Genomic DNA, 20,814 nt, shown 5'->3' on the forward strand with positions numbered 1-20,814 from the left:
CTATCAGACTTTTGGTCAAAGTTATTCAAAATATCTCTAGGAAGTTCCAAACTTCCCCACATTTTCCTGTCTTCTTCTGAGCCCTCCAAACTTCCAATATCTGCCTGTTACCCAGTTCCAATGTCGCTTCCACAGTTTCAGGTATCTTTTCAGCAATGCCCCACTCTACTGGTACCTATTTACTGTATTAGTTCCTTTTCACACTGCTGATAAAGACATACTCCAGACTGGGAAGAAAAAGAGGTTTAATTGGACTTACAGCTCCACATGGCTGGGGAGGCCTCAGAATCACAGTGAGAGGTGAAAAGCACTTCTTACATGGTGGCTGCAAGAGAGAATAAGGAAGATGCAAAAGTGGGAAACCCCTGATAAAACCATCAGATCTCATGAGGCTCATTCACTACCACGAGAACAGTATGGGGGAACCACCCCCATGATTCAAATTATCTCCCACCAGGTCCCTCCCACAACATGCGGGAATTATGGGAGTACAATTCAAGATGAGATTTGGGTGAGGACACAGACAAACCATATCACTGCACCTGCCCCATCTCCATCAGACAGACCTGACACAGGGCCAAACACACCCACACCAGCATTCATGGGCAGGATCAGAGGCTCAGGCTGCTGAGAAGAGGGTCTAGGATGCATGAGGGCATTTAGGAAGCAGCTCATCCCTGAGTGGTGTCCTTCCTACAACCCATGGGGCCACATCCCTGGGGAACTGCTACCAGCTCGCGGTGCAGGACAGGTGAGTGTGGGCTCACAGGTAAACCCTTCTGAGGGGCAGACCTCCTTGCACACAGGGACCTGGGGCTGCTCATATGCTGAGGAGTGGAGTGAAGCCTCCTCAACAGTGAGACCCTCAAGGGACAGACCTCCACACATGCAGGGACCCCAGCTGCTCACCTCCTGAGGAGGGGAGTGGGGCTACATCAACATACTATTTATCTCAATCACATCTCTCTGATGTCTGCTGCTCCTGTCCATGCAGACACACGGTGTCACCTTCCAGGTAAACTATCCCACCTCTGGCAAAGAAGCATATTCATGCAAAGTTTTTAAACAAAACAAACCCACCTGAGGTGGTACAGGATTTAATACTCAGCACCAATCACTCGTGTGCCACCGCATAGCGAGTTGACTGGCACCAGTGGGCCTCACACAGGACCTCATGCATATGCGTACCATCTATCCTATCTCAGAAGTCAAGGCAAAAAGAGAGATCTGACATCACAGAACTAACTGATTTGTAATCCAGCTTTTGACAAGCGTACTGATGTGATAAGACAGAAAATAAATGCACCCACTCAGCAGGCAGGCTTTTAGGAGGAGCAGAGAAATTCCCACAGTGCTCTGACAGCTCTCGAGACAAAGGCTTCACAAACACCCTCCCGTGAGTGCAGAAGGGATGAGCTGCCAGCCAGGCAAGCCAGGCACACCTCCCAGGCTGAAGGTGGAGTGCAAACTCTTGGCCCTGCGGGTATCCACAGCTCACCACGAGTGAAACTGCTGTGAGATCTCCATTCCACACATGAAGCTCAGGCACGTTTTCCAAGAAAGATTGTCCAACTTTCATTGTACACAAAGAGCCCCGGCACAGAGATGTCCTGGGACCTCTGGCACAGTGCCAGGCCTGTTCTCATCTCAGGTCTCAGCTTCTCCTACAACATCCAGCCCACCAGCAGGGCCCCAGAGATTGGTCAGCTGGTATGAACTCAAGGAAAGCCAGGAAATGCATAAGAGCAGCCAATCAAACCACAGAATTAGAAGAAGCGTTGTGAAAGCCCTTCACACATCTGCAGCGGGGACCTTAAATTTTGTAAGATAAAGGATCTTTTCCAATTTTGATTAATCAACAAACAGCTAATAAGCTGTGGTTGAAGGCCTCCAGGATGTACAACTGCCTCACCCCAAATCCAGATAGGGGTCACAGTCTCTGTGTACACTGGAGCCAGGAACAATCTCAGTGCTGAGTCGTAGGTAAGATCAATGACGGAGACCACCCCCATAGGGCAGATTTGCATCACTGAAAGCCAGTGTTAGTGGAGCATGGTGGGGTGCGCCTGTAATCCTGGCTACTCGGGAGGCTGAGACAGGACACACACAAGCTGCAGTTCACTTACACAATGGAATACTAAGCCTCCATCAAAAGTAAGGTCTACTGATACATACAACACAGGATCACTTAAGCCCAGGTGGTCGAGGCTGCCGTGAGCCATGATTGCATCACTGCACTCCAGCCTGGGCAACAGAACAAGACCCCATCTCATAAATAAAGCCGTCATCCTAAGTGGCTAAAGGTCATGAGCATGAGTTTCCGTGTGAGTAGTCAAAACAGCAAGCGTGTTATGTGCTGAATGTGGCCACCAGAGAACATGGGCTAGAACATCTGCTGGGAACAGCCCCCACCTCCATCAGCAGGACACACACAAGCTGCGGTTCACTTACACAATGGAATACTAAGCCTCTATCAAAAATGAGGTCTACAGATACATACAACACAGATGGATCGTGAAGACATGACATTGAACTAGAGAAGACAGAAAGTGCTCAGCCTAATAATAAACTGGTCTTTGGCAATAGAGACCCTGATAGTGGTTACCTTGGGAGTAGGTACTCACTAGAAAAGGGCATAAAGGAACCTTCCTGGATGCTAGAATGTTCCACATCTTGATCAACAAGCTGTACACTTAAGATGAGTGTACTTCACTGTAATACACGCATTCACTGAACACAGCAGACACTGTCATTGGGCTAAGGGGGTCTGGGACAGCTTCCTGAACAGGCAGTGAATTGAGCCCTGAGGCAGGGATGCAGAGCTGAACTTCCACTGGCAAGAGTAGGAAAGGTTCAGCTTGCTGGGAGGTCACAGAATGGGTGAGGGGGGGGGCGGGGGGGAGGGAGGTGACAGACACCTGCAAATAGAACTTTCCTCATTAAAGTAGTATGTTGGATACTGTGATTTTCCCCTGATATCCATTTCTCCCCTTTCTAAAAATTGACTATCTCCATCTTCTTCAATTTTAGCAAGGTCTATCCCACAGCCTCCCTTGCAGCTAGATGTTACCACCAAAGCAAGCTCTGGCCAATGAACCTAAGTGGAAATGATGATCTACCCATTATCCACCACCCCATCTTGCCCACTGCCTGTTGGCCTAGGATTAGCAAGCAGTGGAATGCTTGGCTCTGGGTGGGAAGCCGTGGGTTAGGGATGGCAGAGTGGCCCTGTCAGCCCTGGAGCATTCTTTCAGCCTGGACAGTGAGTGTGTTTGGAGCTTTCAGCTGCTTCATTTTAGTTGTGCTGTATCCAAAACTTTAGTAACTGAAACCAAGTGTGTTCTCAATTTCCCCATGGATATGACTCTGGAAGGAAAAGATGTAAGGAGAACAGATGGAACACTGTAGAACCTTCAATGTGCAGGGCAGCAAAGTCTGTAACGACTCAAGTTCTAAATAGCACAGCTATCTGGTGGTAACAAGGTGGGATTTGTATTAAGGCGGCATTTATGCAGCAAGCATAAATGTAACCATATGATTCAGTTGATCATGTAAATGGGGGTCCGATATCCCCATGAGCCATCTTGTGCCTAAGTAGCAGGCCCATAATATTGTCTGATTCTCTCAGAGGGCCATTTATCAGTTTTTCAATTTCTTATAGCTATGCTTCTCTTTTCATGGGAAGCACAGACAGGGAACCCCAGGAGTTCACCTGTTTTTATGGGCAGTAGGAAGAAAGATGGCTTAATAGTGCCAATAACACAATTGCCTGCCTACTGGTCAGGTAATTTGGTGCCAGCTCTATGCCTACATATCCAGTATAATCCAGTGGGGGCTGTCCAGTCCTGGTTGGACTCCGGGTGGGTCCACACGGTTTGCAAGTTTGGGAATTTACTAAATGGATTTCTCTCTGTGTGATTTGAACTCCATCAAGTGACTGTTTTTGTGGTACCATTATACAGTTTCTGTCTCAGATAACTAAGTTGTCCTATGAGGTGAGTGAATTCTTTTCCTTCTCTAGCTATGCAATATTGTCCAATAATTGAGGCTTTTAGGACCTTTATCAGGGTGATTCTTTTGAGTCAGGAATTCATCAGGAACTGGGTCTGTAGTTACTAATTCTCGGGCTTCCCATGGCCATTGATCTCCCATTACAATTCCTCCACATACATAACATGAAGTGACATTGAGAGAGTGGGCTACATGCTAGGCTAATTGTAAAAACAAATTTCTTGTTTTTCTTGGAATTTCTACTGGCACATTTAATTCATCATAGAAAGTTTGAAACACTGGCTCAGGAGAGCGTTTGTAAACTCTCCTTGAACCAAGATATTTACTCGAGGATCCAGTCCAGCCCCGTCAATTCCTAAGGTCACACACTCCTCTTTTTTCCAGCGAGGATCAGGGGATTGGTTATTACTAGCTCTAAGGGGTTACATTGTCTCTTAGTACAGGAAGGGCCATTTTTTCCTTTCTGAAGGTGGACTGGATCCTTTTCTTTCTTTTTTTTTTTTAAATCTAAGTGGCCTAGATGACACAAGACCAATATTTACATTTATTTCCACACAGTCTTAATTTATGACAGATGTACTTATTTTCTGTCATATAGCCTCTTTTCCAATTAAGAGAACCACACCTTATTCCTAACATAATACTATTAATGACAGCACAGGCATCAAATTTTAACGTGACTTGTTTGGGCACCCCTTTTTCTTCTGTTTTGGCTAACACTTTACTTGTATCGTTTATGAGCCCCCACCAGTCCTCAGCCCTTAATCTTATTTTTTAAAATGTGGTCATGGAAGGCTCAGATGGAGAATAACACACATCAGGTTGGTCATTTCCTGGGCTACATACCTTGTATAGAATAACATTATACAAACAAGTTCTTTTTAAAGAGTTCCAGCACACTTTTAATAACCATAAAACAATAGGACTGTAGCAACCTCTTGTCCTACTTCAGTGACTTGATGTATATACTGGGAACAGTCCTCAGTCTAGGAAGGTCAGTTGAAGTCCTTACTGTAAAAGTCCAAATTTTAAGGAAAATGAGTCCTGTGATGAGTTTCCTTATGCTTCGGCCGTGCATGGACCAATCAGCTTCCGAGTGTGACTGGAGTAGGGCTTGTTGTCAAAGCTGCTCCCGTCCACGTACCGCTCAGTCTACTGATGTTTAAGGATGGTCTTGGAGGTTGGGCCTGCTAGAAAAAACTGAGTCCAATACCTCTACACAGTTATATTTAACTGGGCTCTCAGCTACCAGGAGCAAGGTGGTGGGGTTTAGAGTGTTGCAAACTTCAATGGCTATGTGGGGATTTTCACATAGCAAGCTTTGGTACTTGGTTAATCTAGTATTTGTTAACCAATGATGTCTTTTGGTAGTCATTAAGTTACCACAGCATAGGGGACCTTTATATTCAGGTTTTGCCTAAGGGTTACTTTATCTGCTTCTTGTGCTAACAGGGCCGTTGCTGCTAGGGCCCTTAGACCTGGGGACCAGGCTTTGGAAATCCTGTCCAGTTGTTTTGAGAGATAGACCACTGGCCTTGGCCAGGGCCCCACAGTCTGGGTTAAAACTCCAACTGCCATTTTTTCTCTTTCTGACACACAGAGTGTAAAGAGTTTTGTCAGGTCAGGTAGCCTCAGGGCTGGGACTGACATGAGTTTTTCTTTTAACTCATGAAAAGCTCGTTGCTGTTGCTTGTAATAGATGTAGTTTATCTAATCTACATTTTTATTAACCGTTACCTACTAAAATACTGACTCAAATCCTGTAGCTATTTGATTTCAAGCTTTAAATTGATCTAGTATTCCTCGTGGGACTTCATTTGTGTCTAAATAGACATGAGAGTCGAAAGCCCCATAAGGGACTTCTCTCGCTTTCCAATGTCTTATTTTTTTTCCTTCTGGTTGATGAAATGCCAGGGTGAAAGGGATAGCCAATTGGACTAAAGTGCAAGTGCCACTCCAGTTATTCGGCAGAGTGCCCAGTAAAGGTCCACCACAATACCACCACACATCTGCTTGGGGATGAACAAGGGCTAACTGATTGATAAGCTCTTGAAAATTCTTAACCTCACTGCATCCTTTCAGGTCTCCAAGGAACACTAAGTTTTCTCCCTGTTGTGAGAGACACGAAGTGAACTTAGTTTTGGGAGATGGAAGCTGGATGGCCCTCAGGGGCTGACTCGCATGATGCTGGACTTTGGGATATAGCAGAGAGAGCTTGGCATGACTTATTACTCCAGACTGTAGAATCCTTGAAAAGAGCTACCATGCAGCCCACACCTGGTCAACTGGAGGACCACCTTAGTGGAAAGGGGACAATCTGGGCCTCTGGCCTGCCATGTGCACAAGTGTAACAATTGCTTCTGTTTAACGTGCAGATGGAATATTTGATCTATTTTAACCAGGCATTTGCATCTTGGTATCCAGTCTTAATTGCTAAAGTTTGTTTTAAGTCTTTAAATTCTATGATCCTCTAGTAAAATGAATGTATGGTTTTAGGAAATCACAAAAACTGGTTGGGGCAGTCCATCCTTGCTCTTTAGTGGTCCACAGAACGTTGGACCAACTGTGGCATGAAAGCTCTACATCGGAGGGCAACACTCCTGGTTGGCACAGGGGTCTTTATTGAAATCTCCCTGGATTAAATGGTCCCAGTTTACTAATGCCCAGTCTGAGGAGAGTCAGGAGGGACAGAAGTACTTTTCTGAAGTAGAAAGCTGTCTTTGACTTGGCAAGTCCTCACAGGGTATAACAAAGCAAGCATTAAATGCAAGAGTTAGAGGTGAAATTGACTTGGTTATGTTAATAACTAGATGGTCAGCAATAGAACGAGGAAAGAAAAAAGAGTAATAGAATAGATGAAAAGAGTTAAATTTTTCTTAGCTTTAATTTGGTAGGGTTTTCCACTGGGACTATGGCCCATGACTCTGGAGGTCATGGCGCTTTCTTGACTTGGGTGTGATGAGTCCGTCCTTTCTTTTTTTTCCTTAGGATTCTTCTGAACTGGTGACGTGTGCTCACAATGAGGTTTCCTCTAAGAGTTTGTTTTTTTTTTTTTTACTTTTTTTTTTTTGGTTAGCAAAGCAGTTGCTGCTACAGATTGAATGTATTTGGGCCATCTGTTGGTTAACGGGTTAAGGATTTTTGATAGGAAGGCCTCAGTGCTTTCAGGATAAGTCCTTGTTTACACTGACAACAAAGTGGTACTGGAGTGTTATAAGGTTATGGAGAATACCTTCAATTATCAATTATAGGTTTTAAATTTACCTTAGCTTTTAAAGGAATAGGGTACACTTTCTTTTTAACTACTTGTATATCTCTCTCTTTGACTTTCCTTTTGCCTCTATCTGTTCTCTCTCTCTGCCTCTTTCTTTCTCTCTCTCTCTCTCTCTTTGACTCCCTCTTTGTCTGTCTCTTCCTTTCTGTCTCTTCCTCTCTCTCTTTGCCTTTTTTCCTCTCTGTCTTTTTGTTTTCCTCTCTCTGCTGGTCTTTCCTTGCCTCTGCCAGCCGCTTATGCTGCTGTTCTCTCAACCACTGTGTGTTGGGGGCAGGGGATCTAAAACCAGCTGTAACCAAGTGTCTACATACAGGAACTGCTCTGGGTTCCCTGGCTTACAGGTTACCTTGTGCCATACCTTTGAAACAAAGGACCTCTCCAGGCTTCCTTACAATGGCCAACCTATTTCTAATGCTGGCCAGTCTATCTTACACAAAGTTTTAAGTTTTCCTAGAGTCATAGTACTCCATAGTCTCCTTTAAATTCTTTCTTGACATTTTTCAATATAGTTCCTAGTAGCGTGGGCTTATTTGTGCCTGACCTATGCTTCTTTGAGACAAACCACCATGCTCACACCACATGCACACCACAAAACAAAGAATGGGTAAAAAGGGCACACACACACTTTTGCAGTTTGTGCCAAACTAAAACCAAAACCAAAATCAGAGTACCCAGAAATCCAAGCCAGGTCAAAACCAAAACCAAAGTATCAAGCAATCAAAGTCAAGTCAAAAACACCAAAGTGCCGGTACAGGCACACGAAGGGTGATCAGGCCATGATTCCACTCAAATGGAGTGGGCAAGTTCCCAAGACCAATCCTGTCAAGCAATTCAAACCAAGTCAAAACCAAAACCAAAACCAAAGTGCCAATAAAGGCACGCCATGGGTGATCAGGCCATGCTTCCACTCAGAGGGGGCAAGTTTCAAAGACTAGTCTTACCAAGTTTTAGATGTCCAGCCTCCAAGTGCCCATTCCTTCCCGGTGTTTAGCTCCTGCGTTGATTCTCCATGGGGGCCTGCCACACACTGCTCTGGCGAGGTGTCCCACCGAGGCGAATGCCTACTTGGGAGCGCTCTCAGGATCCACGTCACTTGGGCTGGTCGGAGTCCCCCACAAGGATGTTCCACAAGTCGCAGACAAAACTCCTCAGACACCGAGTTAAAGAAGGAAGGGGTTTATTTGGCTGGGCGCATTGGCAAGACTCCTGTCTCAAGAGGCGAGCTCCCCAAGTGAGCAATTCCTGTCCCTCTTAAGGGCTCATGACTCTAAGGGGGTGCACATGACAGGGTCGTGATCGATTGAGCAAGCAGGGGATATGCGACTGGGGGCTGCATGCACTGGTGATTAAATTGGAGCAAAATAGGATAGGAATTTTCACAGTGCTTTTCTATACAATGTCTGTAATCTATAGATAACATAACTGATTAGGTCAGGGGTCGATCTTTGACTACCAGGCCCAGGGTGTGGCGTTCAGCTGTCTGCTTGTGGATTTCATTTCTGCCTTTTAGCTTTTACTTCTTCTTTCTTTGGAGGCAGAAACTGGGCATAAGACAATATGAGGGGTGATCTCCTCCCTTAAAAGGGTAAAGTCAAGCTGGGAACTATGTCAGACAAACCTGCCTCCCATTCTATTCCTAAATAAGATATAGCTACCAAGATAAGAGGCTACATACCTCCCTTAAAATTTGCATACAAGGAAATTTCTTGTGGAAAAAGGACGGACAGAACTCAAAAGTTATCCCTCTAAGGTGCACCTGAGACAAATGCATATCTGATTGTTTCCCCTCCCCTACTGTTTATGTAAAAATGATGATTCACTAAGCCAGACTAAATTGTGTATTCAGTGGAAGGCTGATCAAGGACTCAAAAGAATGCAATCTTTTGCCTCTTATCTACTCATGACCTGGAAGCCCTTGCCTCAAGTTCAGCTTTACCTGACTAAAGTACATATTACACATACTGATTGATGTCTCATGTCTCCCTAACATGTACAAAAGCAAACTGTACCCTGACCACCTAGGGCACATGTTGTCAGGGCCTTCTGAGGCTGCCATGGGCGCAACCTTAACCTTGGTGAAATAAACTTTCTAAACTGATGGATGCCGGATGCGGTGGCTCATGCCTATAATCCCAGTACTTTGGGAAGCTGAGGCGGGCAGATCACCTGAGGTCGGGAATTCGAGACAAGCCTGGCCAACATGGCGAAACCCTGTCTACCAAAGATACAAAAATTAGCTGGGTGTGGTGGCACACACCTATAACTCCAGCTGCTCAGGAGGCTGAGGCAAGAGGATCACTTGCCCGGGAGGCAGAGGTTGCAGCCACTGCACTCCAGCCTGGGTGACAGAGCAAGATGCCATCTCAAAAAAGAAAAAAAAAATTGATGGAGAGTTGAGATAACTTTTCGTTCACAATGTAAATGTTTATTTAAAAACAGACATTATTTTATGTACCATTACAAATATACTACTACTCAACTGCTCGGGAGGCTGAGGCAGGCGAATGCTTGAACCGGGGAGGCGGAGGCTGCAGTGAGCCATTGCTCTCTAGCCTGGGCGACAGAGCGAGACTCCATCTCAAACAAAACAAAAAGAAAACAAATATACTGCCAATTAAACTGTGATTTTATCAAAAATAAATGTTGTTGATGACTTTACTTCCATTAAAGCCACTGTAGTAGCCAATGGAAAGCTTCCTTTTTGTTTTCTGAAGGTTCACTGAAAAGTCAACTGACAAAAGGCAGATTAATTGGAGAAAGGGCATACAAATTTATTGACATGCACATGGGGGAGAACTAGAGTGATTTTGCTGAAGCCCCAAATGGGGTTCAGAAGCTTATATACCATCTTGAGGTTACAGAATGGGGGTTTGGATTGTGGCATAACAGGTTATGGGAGTGGGAGACCTGGCTGACAACCACGGTCTTGTTATGTAAATGAGACCTCACAGGTAGAAGTCCTCAGAGAGAACAGCTGGTGCATGTTTCTTTCAGACCTCTGCAAACCAACAGTAAAATTCGAAACCCTCCAACCTACTGATGGACCCTCTGCTTGCCCAAGGGCATTCTTAAGTTAACCTGAAAAACCAGTTCAGGCAATGACTCTTTTGCAGAGGTTTCTTCATTACCTTCAGGGCACACAGGATTCTCGCTTTCCACTGTACGGTCCTCACTTTACCTGTTCAATCTTCATTTATCTTTCACTGCCTACTCCTGGGTAACACTTGGCCAGCGCACAGGTTTCCCACATCCTGAGGACACCAGCAGGCAAGGTTTGAGTGAGGGCTCTGCCTGCCTGGCGGTCACCCGCAGGTCCACAGCAGGACATGAGCAGAGGTGAGGGGGGCGCCGTCACCAGCTGCGACTCTTCCAAAGACCAGAACCATCCCTGAGCACCCGGAGGAACCAGGTAAGCGGCTCGGAAGCAGAGGCGCCAGGGGCGGGGCTAACGCTAGGAGGTTTCCTTACCCCGCTCCCTCGCTTGGGTCCTGCAGCCGCTCTCAGGCGTTCCGCCTGCCCTCCCAGGTGACCGCCTCTCTTGCAGCCCCGGCCCCCCGCGCCCGACTTCCGCCTACCGGCCCGGCTGTGGGCTGCGCCCCACGCCCCTCCAGCCGCCCTCCGCCAGCCGCCCCTCCGCCAGCCGCCCCTCACGCCAGCCGCCCGCCGCCAGCCCCGCCCCGCCGCCCGGCCGCCCTCGCCAGCCGCGCCCCTCCGCCAGCCCGCCCCTCCGCCCAGCCCCGCCCCTCCGCTGGTCCGCCCCTCACGCCAGCCGCGCCCCTCACGCCAGCCCCGCCCCTCACGCCAGCTCGCGCCCCGCATGGCTGCCGCCGGGGCCAGACCTGTAGAGCTGGGCTTCGCCGAGTCAGCGCCGGCGTGGCGACTGCGCAGCGAGCAGTTCCCCAGCAAGGTGGGCGGGCGGCCGGCATGGCTGGGCGCGGCCGGGCTGCCCGGGCCCCGGGCCCTGGCTTGCGCGCTGTGCGGCCGCCCGCTCTCCTTCCTGCTGCAGGTGTACGCACCGCTGCCCGGCCGCGCTGACGCCTTCCACCGTGGCATCTTCCTCTTCTGCTGCCGCGAGCCGCCGTGCTGTGCCGGCCTGCGAGGTGAGCCGCCTGACGGGGTCTAGACGGGGCCATGCCTCCCACGCGTGCGCGTTAATTCCGGGAGCCAGGAGGGAGACGGCGGAAAGCACCGCTGCTGCCCCATCCTCGAGCTCCCTCCCCCGCGCTTCCCCAGGAGCACCTTCTCCCGGGCCCTTCCAGGATGTCCTCATTTTTACTGCACAAGCTTCTAACTGCCCATGCGCATCGGTAGCCCCCAGCTTTTAATCAGTGGGTGCTAGGTATGGTGCTATTCAGATAATAGAAATTGTCTTGGAAAGATGGGTCCCAGTAGCTTTTTCGTATTTTTGGCAGTCGTTCTTAACGATCAGTCTTACTAATTTGATTAACTCAGACTAGCTCCAGGAGGCAACTCAATTGCGTGTACCAGACGAAATCTAGTTTCGGGATTTTAAAAGCTTATTCCTGAAAGCAAAAATTTTCATTTTTTAAAAAAGTATTTTCAGTTTTATGTGTAGAGGATGAAATATTTGAATTGCTGTTTTGTTTGAAGATATAACTTTTCTCTGCATTCTCTTTTAGTTTTTAGGAATCAGCTACCCAGGAAAAACGATTTTTACTCATATGAGCCACCTTCTGAGAATCCTCCCCCAGAAACAGGAGAATCAGTGTGTCTCCAGCTTAAGTCTGGTGCTCATCTCTGCAGGGTTTGTGGCTGTTTAGGCCCCAAAACGTGCTCCAGATGCCACAAAGCATATTACTGCAGCAAGGAGCATCAGACCCTAGACTGGAGATTGGGACATAAGCAGACTTGTGCACAACCAGGTGAGTAATCTTTTTTTAAAAATCTCAGTTCAGTTTCATCGCCTTTGTCAACCCAAATATTTCCAGGATAACTTTAAAGTTAAAATTAGGGAAGGTATAGTACTTTAAAATTTTTCATACCTCGAACACCTTTGTAAAAAAGAGGCTGTAAAGTCTGAATCACTGGGTAGTGTCACCATATAGGCATTTAATTTATGACCCTTTATCTAAAATGCCAGAACTATAGGGAATATAGTACTTTAGAGACAGCCAATTATTAAACTGTCTTCAAAACTAAATGATTACTAATAGTGCTGTCCCTTTCGTTTCAGATCATTTCGACCATATAATTCCAGACCACAACTTCCTTTTTCCAGAATTTGAAATTGTAATAGAAACAGAAGAGGAGATTATGCCTGAGGTTGTGGAAAAGGAAGATTACTCAGAGATTACAGGGAGCATGGGTAAGCAGTTTGAGGACTTCATCCATTAAGTGGTTAAACATAATGCTTGGAAGAAAGCTCAGTGTGTCTAGAAGAGAGGTACCTCAGCTGAAAATATACTTCCCGGACTGTGTTTTCTGACACCTATGAGGTGTGTTCCGCTCCCCGTAAAGACAAGGGTGGGTCTCCAGATGGTCACATAAATAGGGCTGCACAAGACGCTGGAAGCTTGGTAAGTTCCTCTGGGTCCCAGATCTGTTTCTCAGGTTGGGATAGTGTGAGTGCCTAGCACAGTGTCGGGCATGCAGAAGGGCCCCTTAAAAGTTTCTCTTTCATCTGGCCAGTTTTAGATACACAATTTTGTCAGTTTACTTACAGTGCATATTCGGGTAGTACTTGTGCTGACCAAGTATCTTAGAGGTTTATTTTATTATAGTAGCCAACATTTATCCAGCACTTACCTTACATACTGTTTGTGCATGAGCTCATTAAAATCCTGACAGCAGACCAGTAAGTCAGAAACTGCCCCATTTTGAAGGTGAGGAAATTGAGGTTCTGGGTATAACTTGCTTTGGTCACATAATGTTAAATTTTACAATTTGAGCCTTGAGCCATACACAAAACCACCACAAAATTAGATTTATAGACTCAAAATGAAAACATTAGCTTACTGGTTTGTAGTTAATACCAGTCCTACATTCCAAAACATGTTTGAGTCTTACTCTGTGCCTGACCTTGTGCTTGATAATAGGGATATAATGGGAAGCAACACTCCAGTGGTCAGATGCTCACAGTCTCATGGAGGATCCCAAATAATACTTGGGGAAGTTACATTCCATGTAATGACTGATAAGAGTATAATACTGGTGCCATCAGAACACATGTGACATCACTGAAGATTGCCTGGAAGGGACCACACGTGTGTCCATACCTGTACGATAAAAACGATCATGAAAATGCTTACCTTTAGGAGAAGGCAGAGCCTAGAGTAGGAGGATCAAGGATGAAAGCTGGACTTCAAATATGCCTTATTAGTATAAATGTGACTGTGGAACTGTGTATTTTAAGATTATGAAGTAAGGTAAGTTAAAAACCAGTCCCTAATCATCACAAGTAAAAAACTCTTGATGTAGTCATATAACCACACTAAGAACTCTTCTAGGTGACTTCAACACATAGGACAGTACATCTCTAGTGGAATATACCCTGAGAATGAAAAGAACGTAACAGTGTTAGTATTTTCAATAAACATGTTATTAATAAACTGTTGCTCTTATTTTGAGATGGTTGTGTGTATATTGGGGGGATAAAGGAAATGAGTAATTATGTTGGTGTTACTGAAAACTGAGGTGCTGGGCGTAGGAGGAAGATAATGTTGATTGTGTCTATGTACCATTTCTCTCTAAAAGGAACTCCAGGCTCTTTGGAGAGGTGGTTGGTTCCAGAACTGGGTCAGGAAATGTTCATATAATGTGGGAACGTGGTCATATCAAAGATTAAGGATGCCAGGAAGGATTACTAGGGCCATGTCAGAACTCAAGCAACATGAAAAGGCTCCTGCTGGCAAAAGATGGACAGTTTGAACATCTACAAGGACACTAACTGCATCAGATATGTTTAACGGGTTCAAAATGATACTTTTAAAAAACTCAGTAATCATCTTTGTAGGATACTTAGGAACAGACTTATTTTCAAATTGGTAAATAAAAGGAAAGAGTTTGAGTTCTAGGGGCACGTAAATTATGAATAAAGTGGTATGTGTGGGATTTACTTCAGAGTAATGATGGAGTTGGAAGTGGCAGAGAAAGGAAACACTGGACTTGATAAGTGTTGAAGCTGATTAATGGTACATGGCGGTTCATTATAGTATTTCCACTTTTGTGTATGTTCAAAATGTTCCAAAATAAAAGGAGAATTAAAAAGAAAAATGCTTCCTGGAGGTAGCTGTGTTTTACCTGAGACTTGAATTTGAGTTCCCAGATGAAAGAGTTTGGCAGGAGGCAGTAGGGTCTGAGGGAACAGCGTTTACAGTGTCCTAATGGTTACACTGGAACTTTCCTCGTATAATTGATGGAACATCAATCTGAAGGCATCCTACACTTCCTCCATCAGACCTGATGGTGCAAGTGAACACCATCAGTGTCTTTCCAGTTTCATCAATTACTTTAGCTTCTCTTACTCAAGGTATATCAGTTCTATTTTAATGTACGTTACAAAGACTAATGGTTATACTTAGAGACATGGGTCTGTTGGGGACAGCAGTGGCTCAGGGTGGCTGTAATCCCAGGAAGAAATGTGGAGAAGGAAATGAACATTTTTTTTTTTTTTTAGGACAGAGTCTCACTCTGTCGCCCAGGCTGGAGTGTAGTGGCACCATCTCGGTTCACTGCAACCTCTGCCTCCTGGGTTCAAGCAACTCTCCTGCCTCAGCCTTCCGAGTAGCTGGGATTACAGGCACCTACCACCACGCCTGGCTAGTTTTTATATTTTTAGTAGAGACGGGGTTTCACCATGTTGACCAGGCTGGTCTTGAACTCCTGATCTCAGGTGATGTGCCCACCTCAGCCTCCCAAAGTACTGGGATTACAGGTGTGAGCCACTGCACCAGGCCAGAAATGGGCTGGAAATGAACATTTGATGACTGAGTGAGTGAGCCTACCAGCTGAGGATACTAATGATAAGAAGGGCTCACATTTGTTGGGTGTCCTGTGATGTGCTGGGCAGTCCTAAGCCCTTGACCATTCTGTTATTTTGAAGCTTTAAGGAAATGCACTAAATGGAAGCCCATATAACAGAGCTGCATGGAGTACCTGGAAATTCAGATGGTCCAACTTGAATGAGTGAATAAATAGAGAAAGCTATCTGATTAAAAGGGGGTCCCCTCTCCAGGTGTGAATTGACAAGTTGTGGGGATTACTCCTGTTTTCATAATAGTTACGTTGATTTTTCAGGTGAAGCACTTGAGGAAGAACTGGATTCCATGGCAAAACATGAATCCAGGGAAGATACAATTTTTCAGAAGTTTAAAACTCAGATAGCCCTTGAACCAGAACAGGTAAAGTGGAACTCACAGCTCCTCACTGTGTTCTCTTCAGGCCATGTTTTATGAGTATAATCTGTGAGAAGAAATAACTTCATAGTAACACTAGTCTGTTCCTTAGGAGCCTATAAAAGCAGGCTTTTGTTACCTTGTTAGAGGAGTTTCTCACACAGATGGGCCATGTAGAAAGGTGTTTTGCAGTGCTGATCCATTTAATAGTTACTAAAAGACTAAAAGTTACACTGTTTATCATACAGGGTTCATTTTCTAAAGAAAGCATCAGGGATGGGAGATGAATGAGATGTTGCCTGAGGTACATGAGGTTTAGGCACAAATGGCCCCCCCACAAAAAGAAAAAAGGTGATTTTTGCCCATTTCCAACAGGTACCTTTGGCTTGTAAAACAAACGCGGCATGTTAACATTTTCTCCTTAACCTCCCCTACCATAAATGTAAATCACGAAGGAAAAACCCATAAACCAGTCACTGGTTCAAATAAATACCCAGGGGTTTATAGGAAGAATAGATCTAGGTCTTAAACACTAAGGCAGTTTTTAGCAATGCATATGCTTTTAGACAAAATACAGAAAACTACTCAGTTGCTGTAGGAAGCTTATTACAGTGAAATTTTACTTATGTTTGTAGTAGTTTTCAAAACACTGTTTCACTTGGTATTTGTCCCTCCTAAAATTTTTTAACTATGAAGGCAGGGACAGACTCTGGGCAGAACTCTGCAATCAGAGCAGAGGCTCATTCTTAGTCCCTTCACAATATATTCATAGGACTAACATTCCAACATTAGGTAGTAAAAGCATCATCTAGGAAATATATTTTGATGCCCTCTGAGTCAGATAAGCTGAAATAGTCACTTTGGGGTATTGAGAAGGCATTAATGGCACACTGGCACAGCCAGGTCTGATGGAGGAACTGTGACATGCCTTTTGGGTCAGTGCTACATCAAGAGTAGGAACATTCATGGAGTAGATAGCATGTTACCATTGGAAACTTTTAGGTAAGGTATTGATTATTTGAACATGATCCTCATTGATTTTAGATTCTTAGATATGGCAGAGGTATTGCCCCCATCTGGATTTCTGGTGAAAATATTCCTCAAGAAAAGGATATTCCAGATTGCCCCTGTGGTGCCAAGAGAATATTGGAATTCCAGGTATGACCTAAATAAGGACGATTTTAGTGTGTAATCACCATGATTGTTTTAAACATTAAAAACTACGCCAAGGTAATTTGTGCACATGGGTCCAATAGCAGTACGGAAGGGTGGCCTATGATGAAAACCGTCAGTTTCCTGCCTCACCTTGGGGCTAGTTCCCTGGAAGGAACTGTCTTGTCTTTTTCTGTTTCCTAGTTTTCAGACACTGTCTGTTGACTGACTTCTGTCAAGATGAGTGTATCTACACTGTCTCACCTCCAGTGTGGTTACGTCATTATTGTTAGTGCCTCTGTTAACTTTTGTTATTTTAAATAATTTATACCTTCCTTGTTCCATTAATTGAAGTCTTTGACTCCATACTTTATGAGAGGAGTCTTTACTGTTTAATCTTGGTTTGTGGATTTGTTAGAACAAATGGATATAAGCATTAAAGATAAATGTGCCCCCCTGCCCAAAAGGATCTGTTAGCATCAAAATACCAAAATCCATTTTGGGTGGAAATGCTCTTGAGCTATGGATTCACTAATCTTCCCAAAGTCATAGCTAGTATTGGTTTGTTTCTTTGGGTAAAAAAGGAATTATGAGGACCATAACCAAAACTCTGCTTGGTTCTTAGTGCCAGAGCTCTCAGGGTCCAAAATGAGGTGACAGGATGGTGGCTATTCTGCCTATTCACTCTTTCAATTAGACTACTTCTAAGATTCTTCTCTGGTCTCTATAACTACATTGACAGATGTCCTTTTTGTATTCATGACTAGTAATTAGTGTTTCTTGAGTCAAGAGTAACAATATCTGCAATGATACAAAGTAAAAGTTGCCTAAATAGAAGCCTCAGCCCTTTTGAGTGGCATATTAGTAATGAAAATAATTTATTAACAGCCACTTGTGAACTTCTTTCTCAAATGGAAAACACTAAACAGAAGGTGAGAGGGGCTTTGAAGTCATAAGGAAGTTTTAGATTGTTAAAACATGGTAATTGTATAATGTCTATAATCCTGCTTTGTAGTATGAGGATTGAAAGACCAAGATTCCTATAATCATCCTGGCTGAGAAGGTCTCTTAAAAGCAGTGCTCCCTGCTGTGAAGTGGCTTTCTAACTGTGTGTCACCCTCTTCTCAGGTCATGCCTCAGCTCCTAAACTACCTGAAGGCTGACAGACTGGGCAAGAGCATTGACTGGGGCATCCTGGCTGTCTTCACGTGTGCTGAGAGCTGCAGCTTGGGTACTGGCTATACAGAAGAATTTGTGTGGAAGCAGGATGTAACAGATACACCGTAAAGGCATCTTAAAGCCTTGAAAAATGTTAATGCTCTTTTATACCTTGCAATTCCATTTCTGGGATTTTATCCTAAAGAAATACTTATACCAAAAATAAAGGTGCAGAGATGTTGAGAGATTGCTTACACAGTGTCTACATATTACTGAAACAAAAGTGTCCACTGACAGAGAATTAAATAAATTTTGGTACATCCACCGTGGAAGGCTACACAGTCTTAATTACAACACCTACATTGACAACCAAGATACCATTATAGGTGGTATTCGTGGTTTGATCCTATTCTTGTAAAAATATTTGTATGTATGCACAGAAATCTGCAAAGATGTACACTTAGTGCACTGGTTACCAACGAATGGTGGGACTAACTAAAATGATCGTTTTACTTATACGTGCATTTCTTTTTATAATAAAAATGGGTTATGTGCCTAATGAAGTCAAACTATCTCACTCTGAGAGCACTTCCCACCCAAAGTTTTTTAAAACACAAAGAAAAATACTTAGGTAAAACTCCAACAAACTTGTCTGATCATTAGCTGATTATCACAGGCTCTAGTATGTACTGGAAGCCCAGAACATTAGAAAAATACCAAACCTCAGGTTGGTGAGTATGAAAAACAGGAAACCCAGTAATTCTGAAGCAGCAGTATCACAGTTGGCAGGATCAGGAACAGTGGCTTTGTGATCACAGAACTGGAACTGGAAGAGGCTCTACCTTCAGAACCGATCTTCGTCAGCCAGTGGCCCTGCTTACAGATGAGACACTGAAAGGCAAAAGGCGATGGTCTTCCCTTTCCATGTCAGCGTTGTACACATGTTCCCTGTCGCATTTACAAGGCTTATGGAATGTAAGCCAGGATAAGGGTCTGGCCCAGGAGGCAGCAGCCTGAAGAAAGGAAGGCCCTGAAGTCAGTTTTCAAAGGGCTGACCCTTGGCCTATTATGTTTCTGATATATTTGTTTAAGCACCTTGGCCTATTATGTTTCTGATATATTTGTTTAAGCAAGTGGCTCCGAAGACTACACTAAGGTTCCTTCCATCCCCTAGTAGCTCACACTTGACAATTCCCAGTTATCTCAGCACCAGTGATGCCTGCCCTGAAGACACATTGCTGTTGATCAGTGCCTGAATACTGACGGCTAATTCTGATCAATTTCTCAGGCTTATTTCCTTAATCTAAATTGGCTCACATTGTCCCCTAACACATCTCTGTTAACTGAAATGCATTGCCACCATAAATCCTCACGTTTTCATAGGTAACGTCACTTGCTAATATAATTGTCTATTTGGCTATTTGATTTGTAATTTAGAAATTTCTGTCCTAGTAGTCCGTATTATATAAGTATGTATATGCAATTTGTACTAGCTGTGTGTGTAAGATGCAGTTATACATAGCACCATATGGAAAACTGCAATATGGAGTTTCTCCCATGGGGAGGTTTGACACTAGGCTACTTAAGAGCTAGAGGGTACTAGTTTCGAACCTGGGATGGCTAAATCAATGAGAACCACCTATAACTATGGTGTCAGCCTGTGGCTACTGGAGTAAGTTGTCATCAACTAGTGACGAGTTGGTCACAACACTTAGTAGGAAGCACAGTGGCGTAAGGAAACCTGGACTAGTGGGGCCTTCATATCTAAAATTATGTATTATTCTGCATAGGCAGAATGTGTTAGTACGTTATGAATGCTAAGGGCTTTTAAAGCAAACATGTTATGGTCTTTCTGTGGTAAAAACTGTTACTTGATATGGACATTCTTGCAGGTATTTTGGCGTACTCAGCCAAGCTGTCATTGGTGTTTATTCCAGTCAACCTCCAGAGATGATCCTAAAAGTTTACAGGGCCTTTCCGTTTGGAACAGGTATATCAAGGTGTATCAAGAGGGAGACAAACTGGTCCAAATCACTAGAAAGAAAATGTCACAGCACCGACTGGGCATCTGTGTTAAAAAATAGCAACTATATTAAAAATAAACTGTACAATATAAAAAATTTAAATTAAAAAATGCATTAAGCAAGTTGCCTTTAGAAACGTGAAGACATTTTAAAACACAAGGTAATGAGAAGTCTCACCTACGTAATCATGGCTCCACAGACAGTGCTGTCCATGCATCCACCATTTCTCAATACCTACAAAGTTTTAAGATCTGCTTGGTTCAGATACTGTCCAGCCACAGCAGCTCTCCTCTGCTGTAGAGAGCAGCATATTCAGCTTTGCCTTTTTATTTCAGATACTAAATATCCTTTGACAGTTTCAGATAGTACAGCCAAAAAAAAAACAGTTTTACGTGTTTTTGGCAATCATATTGGTGATAGTATTTTTGTTACTCTTAAGAATGTTATGGTGGAGGTGGGAGGATGATTTGAGCCTAGGAGTTCAAGACCAGCTTGGGCAACAGTTGAGTGACTTTGTCTCTACAAAAAGTAAAAAAAGTGAACTGGGTGTGTTGATGTGCACCTGTAGTCCTAGCTACTCGGGAAGCTGAGGTGGATCACTTGAGCCCAGGAGTTTGACTGCAGCAAGCCATGATTGTGCCACTGCACTCCAGCCTGGGCAACAGAGTGAGATCATGTCTCAAAAAAAATTGCACATATAACAGATAAAGTAATGATAAAGTAAATATGTAAAGTAAATGAGTAATTATGGGACATTCTAATTCCTCATCCCCTGTGTCTTTAAGAAATAAAATTCTCATTGTAGAAGAAAGAGTATATATAATATAGAATTGGTTAAATA

General features: G+C 44.2%; 1 protein-coding gene and 1 long non-coding RNA gene across 5 annotated transcripts; one reads left to right on the forward strand and one right to left on the reverse strand.

Annotated features, from left to right (window-relative positions):
* Positions 1 to 275: 275 nt before the first annotated feature.
* On the reverse strand, positions 276 to 10,747 carry LOC108585667. The gene is made up of 3 exons (XR_002521865.2): positions 10,414 to 10,747; positions 8,227 to 8,432; positions 276 to 325 (listed from the first exon to the last, which is right to left on the reverse strand). It is a non-coding gene; the product is annotated as an uncharacterized LOC108585667 (long non-coding RNA).
* Positions 10,748 to 11,063: 316 nt separating this feature from the next.
* PDCD2 (programmed cell death 2) lies at positions 11,064 to 18,205 on the forward strand. Of its 4 annotated transcripts, XM_003898423.5 has the most exons (6): positions 11,064 to 11,385; positions 11,926 to 12,168; positions 12,480 to 12,611; positions 15,542 to 15,645; positions 16,684 to 16,797; positions 17,920 to 18,205. In XM_003898423.5, exons 1-6 carry the CDS (start codon positions 11,103 to 11,105, stop codon positions 18,076 to 18,078), a joined length of 1,035 nt encoding a protein of 344 aa, XP_003898472.1. In that variant the 5' UTR covers positions 11,064 to 11,102; the 3' UTR covers positions 18,079 to 18,205. The 4 variants fall into 4 exon arrangements, 3 of the variants coding, with proteins under 3 accessions (XP_003898472.1, XP_017813989.1, XP_017813990.1); XR_002521864.2 differs by lacking the exons at positions 15,542 to 15,645; positions 16,684 to 16,797; positions 17,920 to 18,205 and adding an exon at positions 13,342 to 13,866 and having other exon boundaries at positions 12,480 to 12,822; XM_017958500.3 differs by lacking the exons at positions 15,542 to 15,645; positions 16,684 to 16,797; positions 17,920 to 18,205 and adding an exon at positions 14,000 to 14,518.
* Positions 18,206 to 20,814: the final 2,609 nt, after the last annotated feature.

The sequence above is a fragment of the Papio anubis genome, chromosome 6 (assembly GCF_008728515.1).
Source record: "Papio anubis isolate 15944 chromosome 6, Panubis1.0, whole genome shotgun sequence".
Lineage (NCBI taxonomy): Eukaryota > Metazoa > Chordata > Mammalia > Primates > Cercopithecidae > Papio > Papio anubis.